The sequence below is a fragment of the Takifugu rubripes genome, chromosome 17 (assembly GCF_901000725.2).
Source record: "Takifugu rubripes chromosome 17, fTakRub1.2, whole genome shotgun sequence".
In the NCBI taxonomy this organism is placed as follows: domain Eukaryota; kingdom Metazoa; phylum Chordata; class Actinopteri; order Tetraodontiformes; family Tetraodontidae; genus Takifugu; species Takifugu rubripes.
Genome location: NC_042301.1, coordinates 9,296,802 through 9,315,379, shown reverse-complemented (window position 1 = coordinate 9,315,379; position 18,578 = coordinate 9,296,802). Strand labels below are relative to the sequence as shown.

Genomic DNA, 18,578 nt, shown 5'->3' with positions numbered 1-18,578 from the left:
TCAAAGAGTCAACTCACCAGGAACAGAAGGTTTCTGCAATAAAGTTCATTATAGTTAAAAGCTGCTCCACCATTTGACAATAATAAATTCTAAATAGTATTAATATTAAATAGTTTACACACACTTAATAATAAACATTGGTTTACTGCTGCAAAACCTCACTTGGACCCCATGAAGGACGCCTCCAGTCCAACATAATATATCAACAAGTGATTTCCACATGTTTGCCTCTTTTTTAAATTATAGAATAGAAGCTTTTTATCACTTCACAACAAAACTTCATTCAGCTGGAATCTGCATGTCTGTCCATAGCTTAACCATATTTTGCTCTTTTTACTACACGTGCACTCTATTTTCTACAAAAAAACATTTTTTTTCTCTCTATTGTTGCATCTTAGTTATTTCTGTTATAAAAAATTTTACAATTTTTATTTTATTTTATTTTTACAATTCCAGATAAATGTAAACAGGCAGTGCAAAGTTGGTGCATTTAATCTACAGAGTAACTAAAGTTATTACGTGATGTAGGAGAATAAAAGTGCAAATAACTTCTGAAATGCAAAAATATAAAGCATATTTGCTCAGTATAATGTTGTGTCTCTGTATTTCTCTTGATTTCGTGGGTGTGCTGCGTTTGTGTCAAGGTGTGTGCTCATCAGGGCGTGAGACGGTGACTGCGTGCGTGTTTCTGTCTGTTGACAGTTAAAATGGGGCTGAGACATTGAAGGTGGAACCTGTTTGTCTGCTCCAGCTCAGGTATTCGTCCACCTGAGCGCCACTCCTCTCAGTGGGACAAACATCTGCGCAGCCACACAGACATCTTCCACAGACGCCGTCCTGCTGGAGCCTCAGGTCAGTCCTCTTCATGAGTTTACCCGCCAATATTTTAGGGGACATCATCTGGTTTTCCTGCTGCTTTAACCCAAATGTCAGCGCAACATCCAGCAGAATGTTTCGTTTTATTCTTTTGCCACACTTTCACGGCAGCTCGGTTCCACCCCTCTGTCGTCTGTTCTTGCTTCTTTTTGAAAAGTCCTGAACAGCTTCTCATTCTCAATATTTCCACCTCTGCAGATGTTTGAACTTTGACCTGCCTGTAAATAGTTTAATGTGTAACTTTTAGTGCCGTAAATCAGATGCTTAATATGTGCAGGGGTCAAGTGGAGACAATATGAGCTGAATCCACTTTAAAACATTCCTGTTCGCTGAGAATATGTACCAAAGTTAAATGACTACATCTTATGAAGGTTTTTGCGTGATTATACTTCGTTAGTTTTTGTGTGACTCATTTGAAAATGACTTGAAAATTACTCATTTGTAAAACTGACATTTCTGATGTTTTATTTTATCAGTGTCATATAACATTCTCTAGATAACTCTGCAGTTCATTTAGATAATAAACTCTTAGATCATCACGCTTTTGTTTGTCTGGTTTTAAATTTTTCCTTCTAACTGAAACCATAATTTTGTCATTTCTTTGTGAAATAATCAGATAGTAAGATGACAAAGGTAAAGTTGGCTGAAAGAAAGAAAGAAAGAAAGAAAGAAAGAAAGAAAGAAAGAAAGAAAGAAAGGAGGGAAGGAAGGACAGAAGCTGCATGTTAAATGGAAAAATGGCCATGAAACACACACAGCTAAACGCAGCATCATGCCTCAGATCTCATGTACTTGTTACCATGAATATTAGATGGAATATTCATGTAAAAATGTTATTTTCTGTCACATCGGCACAAATTGACATTTTCCTGATATCGAATTAGTTTTTTATTGACACTGGAGGTTTTAAAATTACAACCTAGGTCTGAATTCTTGGAGTGATCTCTAAGTGATTATCCTCATTATTTTCACACTTTCATTTAATGACTGGGGTGGGTGTGCCCATGGGCTGAGCCACGTTTATCAGGCGCTTCCTTAGGAGGGAATGAACAACAACAAAAGCATGTAGTCTCTCGATGAACCTGTTTCTGCCTTTTCACAATAACCTGAATACCAAAGAGCTCTGACAACAAACTGTAAAACTGCTAAAGTGACTGTGCTTCACTCCTTATGTGGAGATTTTCAATCACTCTTGTAAACAAATATGATTTCTGCTCCACATAAGTCTGTTTTCAGTGTTAAAAGAGAACATGTATGTTTTTAATATGTTCAGTTGATGTTTTCTCACATTACAGTTGATAGGATGAATTTCATTGTTGAAATCATCTCAAAACATCAATGTAAAAAAAGTGAAATTTCACGCAATTCCAGATCCACTATTCCATTTTATTAATTTAATTTGTTTAAAAAAAATGGAATTCTTGCCTCTAAGAATCTTTGAATTTTGCAAGACTAAAGTTGAATCTAAATCATTTGTGAAAATTCTTGCAGTCATAATGAGAAGGTTTGGGGTTTGATTCCAATTCTGTTTCATTTCCATCCTGCCACACTATTAGGTTTTTTGTTTGCTTTCTTTCGTTGTATCATAATTTTAAAACTTTATATTCTTCTGCAGGTTTTCTAAAAAAGGATTTTCTGATGTCCCCCTGACAGAAACGTCTAGTCATGGTCTGAATCATCAGCATATTGCAAAGTTTTGTTACGTTAAATGTCTCTATGTTGTAACCATTTCTAACAAATGTCTTACAGCCGACACATCGCAGAGGACAGAGTCTTTCTGAGGCTCTGACTCTGGAGCGCTCAGAAGAAGGGACGCTGGTCGTATCCAGCGATGTAACCAATCAGAACTTGAAGGAAGGTATAAGATGATGCCTGAGGTCTAGCAGAGATCATAGATGGAGAAATAGTTAAAAAGTCCTGATGACAGACACTCTCTTTATGAGTACTTAAAACCCTTAAAACACGATACTATTTCTGTGGGGTCTTTATTCATCTTCATCAGATTTATTAATGATGTTTCAAGCTGTTTTGTTTACAAATTGTCCTTTTCTTCTTTAGGGGATGAAATTTTGGGAGCAACCATCAATTTTGAGCAACTATCAAAAGAGGAGGTGCTTCATGTCCTCAAAATTATGGAGCCTTTCAATGACAAGGTTCACGTTTTCACAAGGAACAATCGGAGCAAGAGCCTTGGAAATTTGGACCAGTGTGTCAGTCCTGAGACAGTAGGTGGAACACATATTTATAACATAACAATGCTTCTGAACTGGTGAGGGCTGCAGTCTACAGCAGATGATAAACCATTTCAGTCACTTATCCCTTATGTTTCCAGATGCTGACTGATTCTTACAATAAACTCTACAATGCCAAAATCAAGAAGTTCATGAGAATCACAGAGGCTTCCTCTGCAGATGGAGAAAGCAACAGCAAATCAACAACACCAGGCTCATCCAAGGTCAGGCTGAAGCATGCCGCAGGCTTGCCTCGCCTTGGGGTTGATTTTGGTTTCTTGAAAACAAGGCCACCGAGTGAGGACCTTTGTGATACAGGAGACGCAGGAGACACAACATATGGCAGCAATCTGAACCTTCCTCCGTTGGGACTTGGGACTCATGCTCCACTTAAAGTCAATGCCCAAACACCACAGCTTAATGCTCCTGACCTGAACGTAGCTGGAGCTGAAGATCCAAAAGTCAACACTGCAACTCCAAAAACTAAGCCAAATCTTGAAAGAACTCAAATAGGACTGGATTCCTCTCGAAATTTAAAAGCTCCTACAGTTAAGATGGACATTAGAGGTTCAGGTCCTGAAGCCCCTGAATTAGAGATGATCTTTGATGAGGAAAATAGCACTTTTGGAGCAGATTCCCCCAAAGTACAAATTGAAGGTACAAAGAAAGAAGTGAAAATGCCAAACCTGGACTTTTCAGGGCCTTCTTACAGTGGTCCAGAATATGACCTCACAACACCAAGTGTCCCTTCAGGTAAACAAAGTCTCAAGAGACTGAAAACCCCGGTGCTAAATATAGATGATCCCTCGAGTTATGTGGGATTACCAAAGGTCAAACTTTCTGGGAGATCTCCTGATTTAGACCTGGATATTTCAGGTAAGACAGAATTTCAGCCAAATTTAAATGGACCAATCATTGATGCCCCATCTGGTAAACTAACTCTACCCAAATTTGGGGTCTCAGGCAAAGGAAATGCTAATGTTCAAACACGTGATTTGAGCATTGAAAGCCCAAAAGTAAAAGGGAAGATACGGGCACCGAATATAAATGTATCTGAGGCTGACCTAAAAGGGCCAAAGTTGGAAAGTGATACTCCAGCAGCTGCTCTTAAAGGTCCATCAATAAAATACAAGGCTCCCAAGTTCACAATGCCTAAATTTGATTTGCCAAAAATTGACATGCAAACTACAGATGTCGATGTCGCTAGCCCTAAATTTAAAGGAGACATGAATTTTCCTGGTGTTGAAACAAAACTAGACCTTGATAAGCCTTCTGGAAAATTGGACCTTGATGCCTCTGGAAAGCTTAGGTTGCCAAAATTCAAGCTTTTTGGTGCCGTACCTAATAAGGAAGGTGTTGACATTAATGCAGGGATGACCACACCAGAACTTAAGATGAAATCCCCAAAGACAAATATGGACATTCCTGATATGAAAGTCAAAAGTCCAAAGTTAGACCTTTCAGGCACATTACCAAAGGGTAAAGGATTGGATGTAAAAACAGATCTTAAGTCTCCAGACTTCACTTTGAAGACACCAAAGATAAAGCGTGGATTTGATGCTCCAAATGTGAACTTACCGAACATGGAACTTAAAACACCAGAAATCAACATTGGTTCGCCAAAGACAAAAGTACCTAAATTTAAAATGCCTCAATCAAATGCTCCAAGCCTTAAAACAACTGAATTTGATGGTAACGTCAATGTTCCAGATGTTAATGCACTCGGTGTCAATTTCAATGCTCCCGATATTAATGTTGCCACACCATCAGGAAAGTTCAGGAAGCCTGATCTGGGCTTTTCTGGTCCAAAATTAGATGGCCCCAAAATAAACCTCAGTGGTGGTATAAATGCTACAGAGGGGAAAACACCCAAAACTGATTTCAAAGCTCCCCGTTTAGATATGTCAAATGTTATAATATACAATCCTCCAAAATTAGATGCAGACACTCCTGATGTCAACATTGGGTCACCTAAAGGAAAAATGAAAATGCCCAAAATAAAAATGCCTAGATTTAGTTTGCCAACTTTTAAAGGGCCTGAAATTGATGGAAACCTCAATGGACCAGATTTGAATGCAAAAACACCCTCAATTAACCTGAGTGGTCCAAAAGGTGACCTGGATGTTGATGTTGCTGGGCCATCAAGAAAATTCAAGAGGCCAAACATGAGCTTACCTGACCTGGGGCTTTCTAGTCCAAATTTAGATAGCCCTGACCTGGATCTTAAATCACCTGTCTTAGATATCTCTGGTCCTAATGTAAGTAGTGGTATAAATGCACCAGTTATAAAAATACCCAAAGGTGACCACAAAAGTCCCAAACTGAACGTCAATGCCCCCAAACTTGATGTAGATATGACATCAGGTAAATTGAAAATGCCAGAGCTTCATGGTCCAGACTGGGATTTTAATGCTCCCTCGGGTAAAGTAAAACTGCCTAAATCCAATCTTTCATTACCAAAAGGACCAAATTTGGATGTAGGTGCAAATCTTAAATCACCACATCTGAATCTAAATGCTCCAAAATTTCAGGGTGAAACTCACACCCCTGAAATGAACATGGACCTTAAAACTTCTGAACTGAATATGAAGGCCCCAGATTTCAACATTGCTTCGCCAAAGGCAAAATTTAAAATGCCAAAATTTAAGGTACCTAAATTTAGTCTTCCAAGCTTAAAAGGACCTGAGATTGATGGAAATTTAGGTGGTCCAAACATGAATATTAATCAGCCCAGTGTCAGCCTCAGTGTTCCTCATGCTGATTTAAAGATGCCAGATATTTCTGGGCCATCAGGAAAACTCAAGAAGCCAAACTTAAACCTGTCTGAAATGAGACTTTCTGGTCCAAGCATGGATGGCCCCAAACTTGATCTTCAAGTACCAGATTTAGATATGCCTAGAGCTGATCTAAAAAGTCCCCAACTGGACCTTAATGCCAGAAACATCAATTTACCAAAAGGTAAATTGAATTTGCCAGAACTTCATAGTCCCAAATTTCCAAAAGTAGATCTTTCAGGCAAATTACCACAAGGACCATATTCAGATATAAACACTGGTCTTCAGACACCAGATTTGACTCTAAAAGCTCCAAACATAAATTGTGATACTGATACTCCCCATTTGGATACACCAGCCATAGACATTAAAGCCCCAAAGGTGGATGTGAATGCTCCAAATGTCAACATAGGTTCACCTAAAGCAAAATTAGGCATGTCCAAAATCCAAATGCCGGAGTTTGAGCTTCCAAGTCTAAAAGGCCCTGACATTAATGGCAGTGTTGATGGTCCACACATGGATATTAATGCACCCAGCCTAGATTTTGAGAGTCGTAAAACTGATTTGGACATGTCGGATGTTGGTGTTGGATCATCAGGGAAATTAAAAATGCCAAACTTAAATCTGCCTGACCTGGGGTTTTCTGGTCCAAAATTAGATGGCCCTAATCTGAAGCTCAAATCTCCCGACCTAAAAGCTCCACAGTTTGATGTGAAGGGTCCAGATGTCAACATTGGTTCACCTAAAACAAAACTCAAAATGCCAAAATTGAAAATGCCTAAAGTTAATCTGCCAAATATAAAGGGACCAGAATTTGATGGAAACTTTGACATGCCACATTTTGACGCACCCAATGTGAAACTGAAAGGGAAAAAACCTAGCTTTGAAATGCCAGATGTCGATTTAAGTGCAAACATGGATAGTGGACTAAATACAACAAATATTGCAATGCCAGATGTTAACCTTAAAAGCCCCAACCTTGACTTAAATACCCCAAACCTTGACATAGACATGCCATCAGGTAAAGTGAAAATGCCAACTCTGACTAAACCAAAGGCAGGGTTCCACACTCCAGACTTGGATGTTCATGGTCCTAAGTTAGATGCGAATGGTCCAGATGTCAACATTGGTTCACCAAAGCCAAAATTTAAAATGCCCAAACTGAAGTTTCCTAAATTTAGTTTTCCAGGCCTAAAAGGACCTGAAATTGATGGAAATCTAAATGCACCTGATGTTGATGTAGATGTGCCAAACATCAGAGGATTAAAACCTAATTTAGAAATGCCAGATGTTGCTATATCTGGTGCATCTGCAAAATACCCCAAACCAAATTTTAATCCGCCCGCTTTTGACCTTTCTGCCCCAAAGTTTGAAGGCCCAAATTTGGACATGAAATCACCTGAATTTAATATCTCTGGTTCACCCAAAGGAAAACTAAAAATTCCCAAACTAAAAGAGCCTAAAATGAGTCTACCAAATGTAAAAGGACCCGAAATTGACGGAAATTTTACTGGACCAGATTTAAATGCAAATGCACCCTCCCTGAACTTCAATGGTCCAAAATCTGACTTTGATATCAATGTTCCTGGACCATCAGGAAAATTCAAGAAGCCAAACTTAAACTTGCCAGACCTGGGGAGTTTTAGTTCAGTATTACATGGCCCTAACATGGATCTAAAATCACCTGGCTTAGATATCTCTGTTCCTAATATAGGTGGTGAATTGAAGGCCCCAAGAGTTGATGCTCCTTCTGCAAAAATCTCTGGTACATTACCAAAAGGACCCAACTTGGACCTAAATGCAGATGTAAATTCGCCAGATTTGAGATTGAAATCACCAAAGATAAAAGGTGCATTTGATTCTCCTTACATGGATTTGCCTGATAAGAGAGTCAAAGCTCCAAAATTGGATGTGAGCACTCCAGGTGTCAACATTGGGTCACCTAAAACAAAACTCAAAATGCCAAAATTGAAAATGCCAAAAGTTAGTCTACAAAATATAAAGGGACCAGAAATTGATGGAAACTTTGATGGGCCAGATGTTGGCATTAATGGCCCCAAGGCCAAACTTAAAGAGACCAAACCTCTTTTTGAGATCCCAGAGGTTGGTTTTGGCAGTTCATTTGGAAAACCTGACAAACCACATATGAGCATACCTGATGTGGGGTTCTCTAGTCCAGCTGTAGATGGTCCAGAATTTAATTTTGGGCCACCAGCCCTAAATACCAAATTACCCAAAGGGTCAAATGTTAACATTAATTCAGACCTGAAAAATCCAGACTTTCATCTGACAGCGCCAAAAAGTAAAATAAAGGGTGGATTTCACAGCCCCAAGATGGATTTACCAAAAATGAACAACAAAACTCCCAAGTTAGATATGAATGTCCCAGATTTCAATATTGGCTTGCCTGAAGCAAATATTAAAAAGTCTAAAATCAAAATGCCAAATGGCCCCCAAATTGACATCAATGGAGACTTTCAGGGACCTGACTTCAATGTGCCAAATGTAGATGTTGATCATTTTAAAAGAAAATTAAAAATGCCAAGTACAAATGTATCTGGGCTTCAGGCAAAGACACCAGAAATAGACCTATCAGGAAATATGCCAGATGTAAATTTACCCGATTCTAGGGTCAAAGGCCCTAAGACAGATCTCAATATAAAGCGCCCTGATCTCCAAATAAATGGTAGTATGAGACAGCCTGAAAATAGTTTTGGTGTCCCTCAGGTTAAAAGAGACATAAGAGGTCCAGATTTTGACATGAATGGTCCCTCAGGAAACATGCAAGGTCCTCAGTTTGATCTTAATTCAGCAAATACAAAGTTCAGACTCCCTTCATTTAAGCTGCCGCAGTTGGGTGGGTCAGATCTTAACAGGACAGGATCTGATATTGATTTTGGAGCCTCGGTGCAACCAACTAATTTTTTTCCTCCAAATGCAAACCTGAGCACAAAACCTTCCCAGATAAAGCGGAATATTACTGGTCCAAGTGTCAACACTCCTAACATGGACCTTGGCATCCAAAAAGTGATGATGCAGAATACACAGCTGCATTGGAAAAATCCAGACCTCAACATCGATGATCCTTTATTAAACTTTAACAGACCATCTGTTAAGAATCGCAGATCGGATATCACTGGTGTAAATGGGAAGATACCTGCTTTAGATGTAGATGGAGATCTCAGACCTCAGCACCATAAAAGGTCAACTAAGATGGATGTAAGATCCAGTTATCCTCTCTCAGGTACCCAGTTAGGCCACCATATTGACCATTCGGATCTCAATATTGATGATTTCACGGGAAAGGATTATGTACTACGGGCTCGAGGCTCAAAAAATGCTCACCAGGATTCCCATAACCATGGGCAGTTGGTGTCTGCACCAGTTGTTACTACTGGTACAAACAACCACTCGGAGACCAGAGGGATCCCTCCCAGTTATGATGGTTTATATGCAAAGGTCCAAAAAACAGCAAAAGCAAAATCTAAAGCACAATCCCCTCATTTGCCCCAGGATTCAAGGATTAGAGCAGCTGACAGTACAGACGGATACCTTGTTACAGTTTTTCCCAGTAAAATACAAAACTCAAACCCAACAAACCGCAAATATAAAACACTTGGGGGGACTGAATTTTATGCAACAGATGTAGATCTTGAGGTTCCAAATGAAAAAGATCTCAAAGGGTCAACATTCTTTTTCTCCAACCTTGTGTAGGGGTATAACAGTTACCGGATATTTCTATTAGTGGTTTAAAAAAGAAGAAATATATTTTGGATTTATTTATTCCTAACCATAAGCTTTTTATTTTGTGATTTTTTTCACAGGCTTTTTGCCCAATTAATATATATATATGAGCATTTACATAAGATTTTTTCTTTTTTAGTTATATGTTTTTAAACAAAAGGTATTATATGTACATTTTTTACAGATTTCTCACTGAATAATGAACAGTGGTTAGATTTAAGGTAAAATTCATATTATTATTTGGAATATATTGTTTTATATTGTCAAATAAATGTTAAATAAACATTGTTGTGCATATGTTTTGTATATTTATACTGTAGTGTTTTCTATTTTACTTTGTAAAACAAACTGCTTGTTACTAGTATTATTCTTGGGGATATAGTTGATTTTATATATATTTATGATGTAAATGTACAGTGTTTTTCCTATAATTGTTCCTATAATTTTGTGTATTTTCAACTAAATATTGCTGTGAGGGAAGAACAATGTAACTTAGGCTCAATAAAAAATATAGGAACTGGTAACAGCACTTTTTTATATAAAAAAATACACATGACAAAGTCAAGCAAGTGTTTGTTGCATTTCTTCATACACCGTTTGTGAGGAGACAATATATATAAAAAACATCTATGTAAATAAAACGAGTAATGCGGAAGTTCCATTTTTCAGTGGAAGTGACGTTTTTGACGTCGTCAACATGCGACGATACCCTGCTCGAAATACAGCGACCTTCCATGCAGTGATACTTCGAATATTTTAATAATGTATATGTAAGAAAGAGAGTAATTTAGCTACTAGATAAATAAAAGAAATAAAAGAAAATGTTCCGATGTTCTGTGGTGATTTGTGGCAAAAAGCTCGTACAGAGGGTAAGTTACATTTCACCTTCTGTCGTTACATTAAAATAAGCATTTCAATTGTCAGTTTAACATTAGGTCGATGTTTTATATAAGTAGGGTGATTAAATCGAGAACCCCCGGTGTTAACACTATTTTAGAAATAAGACAGTAACTAATGTTTTTTTTTTGGTAATCTTGCCTTAAAGCAGGAAGGTTTGGGGTTTGCTTGTGTGCTTGTTCGGGTTTTTCTACGTGATTTATATTTTTTCTAGTTTCCCCCTGTTCCCCATGCTAGAAGTAGATTGGATTTTTCTGTTGGTTTAATCTGCTTTAATCCATAGTCCGATCTGGGGTAATAATTGAGTTACTGGGTTTTGTGCAATTTTTTTGCAACGTTTTGGAGGAACCAGCCCCAAGACAGTATTGATTCCCAGCCCAAGTTGCTCCATTGACCCAAACTTTTCTCCCTTTTCATAGTTTGCCTCAACACTTGCTGGTGAGAGTGCACTGCCTACTAATCTGCTGCTGCCAACAAACCTTGTGGATCCTGCCAGATTAAGTGAATTGAAACTTCTCATGCAGACTTTATTTGAATACCAGTAAAAGTCAGTAATGCAAATACTGGAGTAACCCCCCTGTTGTATGCCTTCTGCAGAGCGACCCTCTCCACCTGCAGACTGCCCTCTGCCCGTGCTCAGGAAGTGTGATGCTGCCATTCCCGCTCACCTGAGCCACATTCAGACCTGGGTGGAAACTCTGGAGAAAGAGGACAGTGAGCCGTTAGGTTTGGCTCACCTCCACCCAGATGTCTTTGCAGTCCCTCCGAGGTGAAGCAACCTCTCACAGTCAATCCTTTTATCAGGATTTAGAAGTCAGAACATAATGGACAAACTCCCATCAGAGCATCTGTGTCAGTGACTCGTGTTTTCTTCCCCGTCAGGCTTGATATTCTCCATATGGTGGAAATATGGCAGAGAAACTTTAAACGAATTGTAAGTTCATCCATTTTTATTCTGCTGCATGTTGTTGGGGTGTTTGCAAGCCATCTCAGCGGTGTTCATGTAAACAGATTTAATTAATTCTTCATGGTGTATGATGAAGAGCCATCTCAGCCAAAACTGCCACGGGTTTGGATTATTGATGCATGAAAGTCTGTTTCTTGGTCTCAGAGCCACGCCCACACAAAGGTCAGGTCAGAGGTGAGAGGTGGTGGCAAGAAACCTTGGCGACAGAAAGGAAGTGGAAGAGCTCGTCATGGAAGCATCAGATCTCCTCTCTGGAGAGGAGGTGATGTGCACATCTTGCTATGGACAAGGGTGAGGTGTCGTTGGGTGTCTGACATTCTCTGCCCTCTCAGGTGGGGTGTCTCATGGACCCCGGGGACCAACCAGTTATTACTACATGCTGCCTATGAAGGTTCGTGTGCAGGGACTAAAGGTGGCTCTAAGCTCTAAAATGAGTCAGGTAAGTGCTGCAGGTCATCCAGGCCAATAGAGGAGACAATAGAAGAACATTCCCATCATCCAAGTGCACATTCTTTGATTTTTCTTTTTTTTTCAGTCCTACCTTCATGTGGTGGACTCTTTGGCCATCCCCACACCTGACCCCCAGTACCTGAGGGACCTCATTGGGCACCGGCACTGGGGCCAGTCTGTCTTGATAGTTGATGTGTGAGTGTATTTGTGTTGAGCATGGGGGGGGTCTTAGGGGTGGTTGGTACCTTGCTTAGGGGTATCTTTTATGGTGCTGTATTGTGTCCTTGTGTCCTCTGGGTCTGGTCTTGTTGGGGCTTGAATCAAGGACCCACCAGGGACCCCTTGCTCCTCAGGCCAGTTTCCTACACACTGAGCTACAGCTGCCCACCATCCTCACCTGGTTAATTCTGTCATGTCATCTTTGTTGCTCTCAGATCTGAAGAGTTTCCTGAAAACATCCTCCAGGCAACAGCAAATCTGAAGACTGTTAACATCATTCCAGCTATAGGTGAGTTTTGCTAAGTTGAGTAAATTCATGTGTAAACTGAAGGCAAACAAGGATGATTTTTAAACTCAGCTGTACGGTGTTTGTTTGTCTCAGGTCTGAACGTCCACAGTCTTCTAAAACACGAAGCTATTGTTCTCACGCTAGAAGCAATCAAGTTTCTGGAAGACAAGCTGCTGTGGCATGACCAGCGTTACACACCATTGTACCCCTTTAAACTGCCATACTCAGATTTCCCGTAAAAACAATATTCAATCTCAGCATCATTTTCTTTGCGTTTATTAGGTTTAACCAAAAAATAAATAATCACCATGCTATTTAAAAAACAAACAAAAAAAAACTGTAAAACTTTATTAAAAGTATCAATCAGTAACCACACTTATATGGAATCATTTCATTGGCCAGATGGGTCCTGATCTCCCAACGCAGGGCCGACCGCTTCTTCTCTGTTGGCACGATATACGTGTTTGGCATGTAAACTCTGCGAGGTTTTGGCTGCAACAGAATAAATTTCTTTTGTAAATGTGGAGATGTTTAAACAGCAGCAGAAATGACACAGGAAGAGGTTTTTGACGATTCATAGATTTATGCTGGAGCTGAAATGTGTGAAGATACTTACAGGAGGAGGCTGGTAGGCCAGTCGTTCCTGGAAGACAAACATGGAAATGCTCATCACTCATAGTCACATTATTGTGTTTGCGTGTGTGAGGTATACACCATAGAAGATCTGATACCTTGATCTCCAGGCGGAGTGCTGTCCTGTCCACCTCTCCTGGAAGTTTAAACACGTCCCACAACCGTTTGTAGTGGAAATACCTGCAGAGATGAGAAAACAGTGAAGCCTCGGTTAGGAGAACTAAACAATAAAACGCTCCAGATGGTCAGCTCTGCTTTTATTCCCTCACTTGGCCACTGGGTCCGTCTTCTTCACCATCCTCTGATTCACCACCGGCCGAATGACTGAAGTAAGAATTTGTAATTTGTCTATTAAAACTTCTATTCAACAAACTCTGGAGAGATGGTCAAGCTGACTTACAGGATTTAGGTTTGGGTCTGACTTTGACATCACCACGAGTCTGTAAAGAGAGTCGGTTAAGATGATCTGAACACAGAGGACCTCTAGCACCCGTCTCTTTTACCCACCAGTCCCCTCACGTAGGATTCAAAGATGTCAGAGGACGATGCCTCTGACCCTGAACTGTTGCTCCGACTCCTCGCTTCTTCGCTCTCGGCCTCAGAATCGTGTTGAGCTGACAGGCAAAGCTCCGACAGGCGCTCTTCCAGACGGCTCTCAGCTCCTACAAAGACAAGCTCTTGTCACCATTTAAGGAGGAACTATAAAAACATCTGTCCTGCACCTTAAAGAGCCTGAGACCTTTCACTGGAGTTATGTTTACTCTTGACCAGCAGTAAATTAACCAAGTTAGTCAGTTCAGCTTTTACACTGAACTGAATGTCCTGTAAATCTGAAGGTCAGGATTGAAAACCACTTGGTGATAAAACATCTACAGGAACCTTCAAGTACTTTTAAGCTTTAATCCACCCGGCAGGTGACACTGTACCCTTTGTCTGTCGGAGGCTTCTCTCACAGTCCTGGCTGAAATCCACTTTGGAGTCAATGAATCTGATGTTTTGGTCACATGGAGACTCGTTTGACTCTGCTGCTTCTTTGAGTTCCTGTTTTTCTTCTGGTCTTTCATGATGGTCAGCATCAACACTCCCACCTTCAACAATTTTCTCATCCATCATGAATCTGTCTTCAACAATACACCCTTCATCTTCTGAGATGATCATCTCTCCAGCCCCACCAGCAGCTCCTGGATCTGCAGGTTCTGGTGACAGACTCTGGGGGAAAGTCACACCATGTCCCTCAAACCAAATGTTACTGCAGACAGAACAATGGTCATCCTCATCGTCTCTCAGCTCAGACAGATGTCCCCGACTGTCCTGATCAACGCAATCACTTGTGCAGTCTCCTGCTTCCTGTTCCTCTGGTCTGTAGGTGCCATACCCTGAAGTCATGAAGCTCAGAACTGGACTGTCACAACTGCTGCAGCTTTCTTCATCTTCATCGTCACCATCAGTTCCCCCTGAACCTTCTTTGGTCACTTTGCTTACTTTCAAATCAGACTTTTCCTCCCCTGAAGCCTCCAAGGGTTCCTCTGCACTTCTCAAAGCCTCTATTTCAACCAGTCTCTCAATTTTCACCTCTTCCTCATCTTGAGGTTCTCCATCAGACCAAAAAGACGAATTGAGGGAGTTCTTGTCATCATCGTCACTCTCGGCATACATCTTGTATATGGTGTGATGTGTTCTGTGGAGCCACAGGGCTTAAAGAGTGAACTAAGAGGATTAAACAGATGTCCTGGTGCTTCGCCCTGTTCTGATGGAGACAAACGGCTGCTGGTCACCGGAGGAATTACATGCCCCAGTTTAGCTGCTCCTTCTGAAAAGATTATTTTCTTGTGGGAAAGCAACGCTTTGGAATAAAATCAACTTGTGTCAGTGACATATTTTTGTATATATAAATAATAAATTCATCACTGAAAAAACATTTTAACAAAATATTTTAAATACTGCCTCTTAGATAATTGTTTTATTCATAAATACACCCATTAAAGCAACACAATAATAAAATGATTGTAAGAGGATGTGTAAATATATTTTAGTGAATGCTACCTGAGTCTTCTGTGCTGATTGACTCATCGCAGACAAGAGTTTGTCCTTTATGCTTCCTGGAAGAAGAAGAAAAATAGCTTCTTATAGCTGATTGACAGACAAGTCACCTGAGAAGTTTCTTTAAATTAAAACTAAAATGTTCTTTTGTATTCTAATGATTTTTATACCCATCCAGTATCTAAACTTTTCTGTTCTACGCTGGCAAAACCAAGGAGCTGGTGGTGGATTTCCGCAGGCGTAACAACCCCCCACCTGCACCAGTGAACATCCTGGGAACGGATGTTGACGTGGTGGAGTCGTACAAGTACCTGGGTGTTCACCTAAACAATAACCTGGACTGGACACATAACACAGACGCCCTTGTCAAGAAGGGCAATAGCAGACTGTTCCTGCTCAGGAGGCTGAGGTCTTTTGGAGTGCAGGGACCCCTCCTGAGGACTTTCTATGACTCTGTGGTGGGATCAGCCATCTTCTACGGGATAGTCTGCTGGTCCAGTAGCATCACGGACAGGGACAGGAAGAGGATGGACAGACTGGTAAGGAGGGCCAGCTCTGTCCTGGGATGGGAGGTGGTGGGAAACGGAAGGATGATGGCTAAGCTGTCATCCATGTTGAACAACACGTCCCACCCCCTACAGGACACCCTGACAGCACTGGGCAGCTCCTTCAGTGAGCGGCTGCTCCACCCTCGCTGTGTGAAGGAGAGGTATCGCAGATCTTTCCTGCCGGCTGCTGTCAGACTGCACAATAAACATAACACCCGCTAGCACAATCTGAATATTATATATTCTGATATGTATATTGTATTCACCCTCTGTACTATGTACAGGTACACAGAGGCCGAGTATCCATTTATCTGGATTATTGTAAATATACATCCTCTTTGTATATTCCAAATCCTGTTCTATTTGATTTTATCTTATTTTTCTCTGAGTGCTCTTGCTGCTGTTGTTGCACTGTAAATTTCCCCGTGTGGGACAATAAAGGATCTGAATCTGAATCTTCTATTCTATTCTATTACACAAAGAATTCTGAAGATTTATTGCCATCAAGGCCATGAAGGCAGAGACATCAGACGCTCTAAAATACCTGAGGACTTTTCTCTTAATGACCGGTCTCCTCTGGGTGTCTGCAGATGACATGCCTGTCAGAGGCAGCTGGACGGATTCATCAACGGTGTATGCAGGATGTTTGGAGGAGGAGCGGAGGAGTTTACTGGCATCTGCCTCAATCTGCAGCTGTTGGGGAAGACCTGGAGGTGGGAAAAGCTTAGGAGCCACTGAGTGTCGTACGTACGAGTCCAGTCCATGTCCCTGAGGTTGCCCATACTCTTTGTTCTGACCGGCGTTCCGCACCTGCTTTCATTTACAGATTTAAACACATTAGAGAACAGGTGTCAAACTCTGTCAAATTTTGCAGTGTAATTGTATATGGCCCCTTAAGCCATACCAAATGACTATTAGAGCTGGCCAGCCTGCATTATCGCCTCAAGCACATGTGCTGCTAATACTACAAATCCCAGAATGCGTTGTGTTTTGTTGTTTTAAAAAAAAAAAAAAAAAAAAACCCACACTCCACATCAGTTGGTGACGGTAATGCACCAATTTGTTGCTTGCCAACTGCCAAGAAAACCCACAAAGTAGTAGTCATATGGACCGTATATGCTAATGCTAATACTGCACCGCACTACCCCCCTGAAAAAGGACAAAAAAGGCAGAAAACAGGAACTTTCTGGACAAGTGGGAGGCAGAATCTGTTTACACATGTAAAGATGGACCTGTGTGTCTTGTATGTAGAGCCAATGTGGATATAACCAAGGAGTACATCAGAAGACACTATGAAACACAACACCAAGACAAGCGCCAGCACAAGCATCTGGACATGACTCAAAGGCGCCAGAAATTAGAAGAGTTACATTATTATTAGCCTGTGGAAAAAGATTACTGTTGAAATTTAATTCAAAAGGCTGTAAATAAAAAGAGACATACTATTTTATTTAATTTTTATTTAAGAAAGGAATGCCAGTGAGGGTTTTTTTTAATTTGAATTTCAATTTTTGCATGTGTGTAATATTAATATTATTGTATGTTTTGCTTGTTCCATGTTTGGTTGTTAAGCAAAAATAGTTTGGGTCCATATCAAAAGGTTCAGTGTTAAATCTGGAGGAAGATTTTTTTCCAATAAATCTCAATGCTGGCTCACGACTTTATCTATTTTGAATTTTGCCCCACTGGGTATTTGAGTTTGACACCTCTGCATTTGAGGCTGGTTCGTTGGTGGTATGTTTTAACGATGAATTAAAGAAAAATACTCAAATTTCATTTTGAGTCACATGATGGGAAAGACATGTTTTATGTTACATCTGATATCAACCTGCTTTGACACTGTCTTCCAATTATAATTTAGATCAAATTAAAATTTACTCACATGTTTATCATGGGTTACATCTCTGGCATGTAAAAACCCTTCATCATGGTCTTTCAAGCAACAGCGACTCACTGAGGAGAAACACCACAATAGTACAGTTACCATGCAACCAAGAGGAAGCTGTTCTACTGTAAAGCAGGAGTAGAACCACTTGTCACCTTTCTCTTTGGTGAAGGCTGGAGGTTTTGAGGAACGTGAGACAGTGGGAGATTTGGTTGAGTTTATCTGAGAGAGCGAGATCAGGTTTTTCAATTCTCCATGTCGAATCAGGTCATCGAGATCTGTTGATGCCAAAAAATAACCCTTATCAAAATGACTTAGAAATAGCAACAGTGAAACAACATTGAAGGCATAAAAGACAAATTAAGTCCAATGAGATATGGCTATAACTGCAAAGATAATTATTATTTTGCTAAAAGTTGAATGAAAGCTTCAAAAACACATAAAGTAGAGAAGTAGAAATAGAATCAACCTTTTTTGAATTCTGAGAGTCTATGTTTTGGGATGTTTTCGTAGCCCAGAAAAACCAGTTGATGTTGAATTTCATCTTCTGTGAAATCAAGGTTGTCCATATTTCCTGCAAAACCGAAAAATCCGGGGAAATTCATATATCTTCATAAACCGAGAAAAGGCGATAATCTAATGTCAAGAAGTTAATGGGAGCCTTAACAGATGGGAGAATTTTAGTGTCTTCATAGCTTGTACATGGTTTAAAATCCCTTCATGCACAGAAGTTATTTTAGGAGTGAATTTAAAAACTACATTCATGTGAAACAAGCTAAAGCGAGCCCAGATTTAAACACCACCAGTTAACAAAGGTTTAGCGCTGTCACTTCTTACCTGAATGCGTGTTCTTCTGCTATTATTCTGCGTCCATCGCTAGAAGATTACTGAGGAAATCCATTTATTTTGGCGTGTTTATACACCCAGTAACGCAAAACCAAGATGACGACCGTTGACGAGCTTTAAAAGTAACGCCTGCATTGTTATTCAAAGGACTTCCGTTTCCTCTCTTCTTCGATAGCTGT

General features: G+C 40.2%; 3 protein-coding genes across 5 annotated transcripts; 2 read left to right on the top strand and 1 right to left on the bottom strand.

The window, feature by feature from the left end:
- Window positions 1–712: 712 nt before the first annotated feature.
- Window positions 713–10,190, top strand: LOC101076780 (neuroblast differentiation-associated protein AHNAK). The gene is made up of 5 exons (XM_003978023.3): window positions 713–852; window positions 2,492–2,544; window positions 2,626–2,734; window positions 2,935–3,101; window positions 3,209–10,190. Exons 2-5 carry the CDS (start codon window positions 2,542–2,544, stop codon window positions 9,593–9,595), a joined length of 6,666 nt encoding a protein of 2,221 aa, XP_003978072.2. The 5' UTR covers window positions 713–852; window positions 2,492–2,541; the 3' UTR covers window positions 9,596–10,190.
- A 113-nt stretch (window positions 10,191–10,303) lies between these two features.
- On the top strand, window positions 10,304–12,813 carry mrpl4 (mitochondrial ribosomal protein L4). The gene is made up of 9 exons (XM_003978009.3): window positions 10,304–10,494; window positions 10,942–11,023; window positions 11,120–11,291; window positions 11,405–11,456; window positions 11,634–11,751; window positions 11,822–11,928; window positions 12,025–12,134; window positions 12,374–12,447; window positions 12,541–12,813. Exons 1-9 carry the CDS (start codon window positions 10,447–10,449, stop codon window positions 12,684–12,686), a joined length of 909 nt encoding a protein of 302 aa, XP_003978058.1. The 5' UTR covers window positions 10,304–10,446; the 3' UTR covers window positions 12,687–12,813.
- On the bottom strand, window positions 12,780–18,560 carry hyls1 (HYLS1 centriolar and ciliogenesis associated). Of its 3 annotated transcripts, none has more exons than XM_011619314.2 (12): window positions 18,391–18,560; window positions 18,023–18,127; window positions 17,709–17,831; window positions 17,551–17,621; window positions 16,213–16,481; window positions 15,124–15,179; window positions 13,588–13,742; window positions 13,481–13,520; window positions 13,350–13,404; window positions 13,179–13,260; window positions 13,064–13,090; window positions 12,780–12,939 (listed from the first exon to the last, which is right to left on the bottom strand). In XM_011619314.2, exons 2-12 carry the CDS (start codon window positions 18,120–18,122, stop codon window positions 12,811–12,813), a joined length of 1,107 nt encoding a protein of 368 aa, XP_011617616.2. In that variant the 5' UTR covers window positions 18,123–18,127; window positions 18,391–18,560; the 3' UTR covers window positions 12,780–12,810. The 3 variants fall into 3 exon arrangements, with proteins under 3 accessions (XP_011617616.2, XP_011617617.2, XP_029706672.1); XM_011619315.2 differs by having other exon boundaries at window positions 16,213–16,478; XM_029850812.1 differs by lacking the exons at window positions 15,124–15,179; window positions 16,213–16,481; window positions 17,551–17,621; ... (1 more) ...; window positions 18,023–18,127; window positions 18,391–18,560 and adding an exon at window positions 14,007–15,117.
- Between the last annotated feature and the right edge of the window lie 18 nt (window positions 18,561–18,578).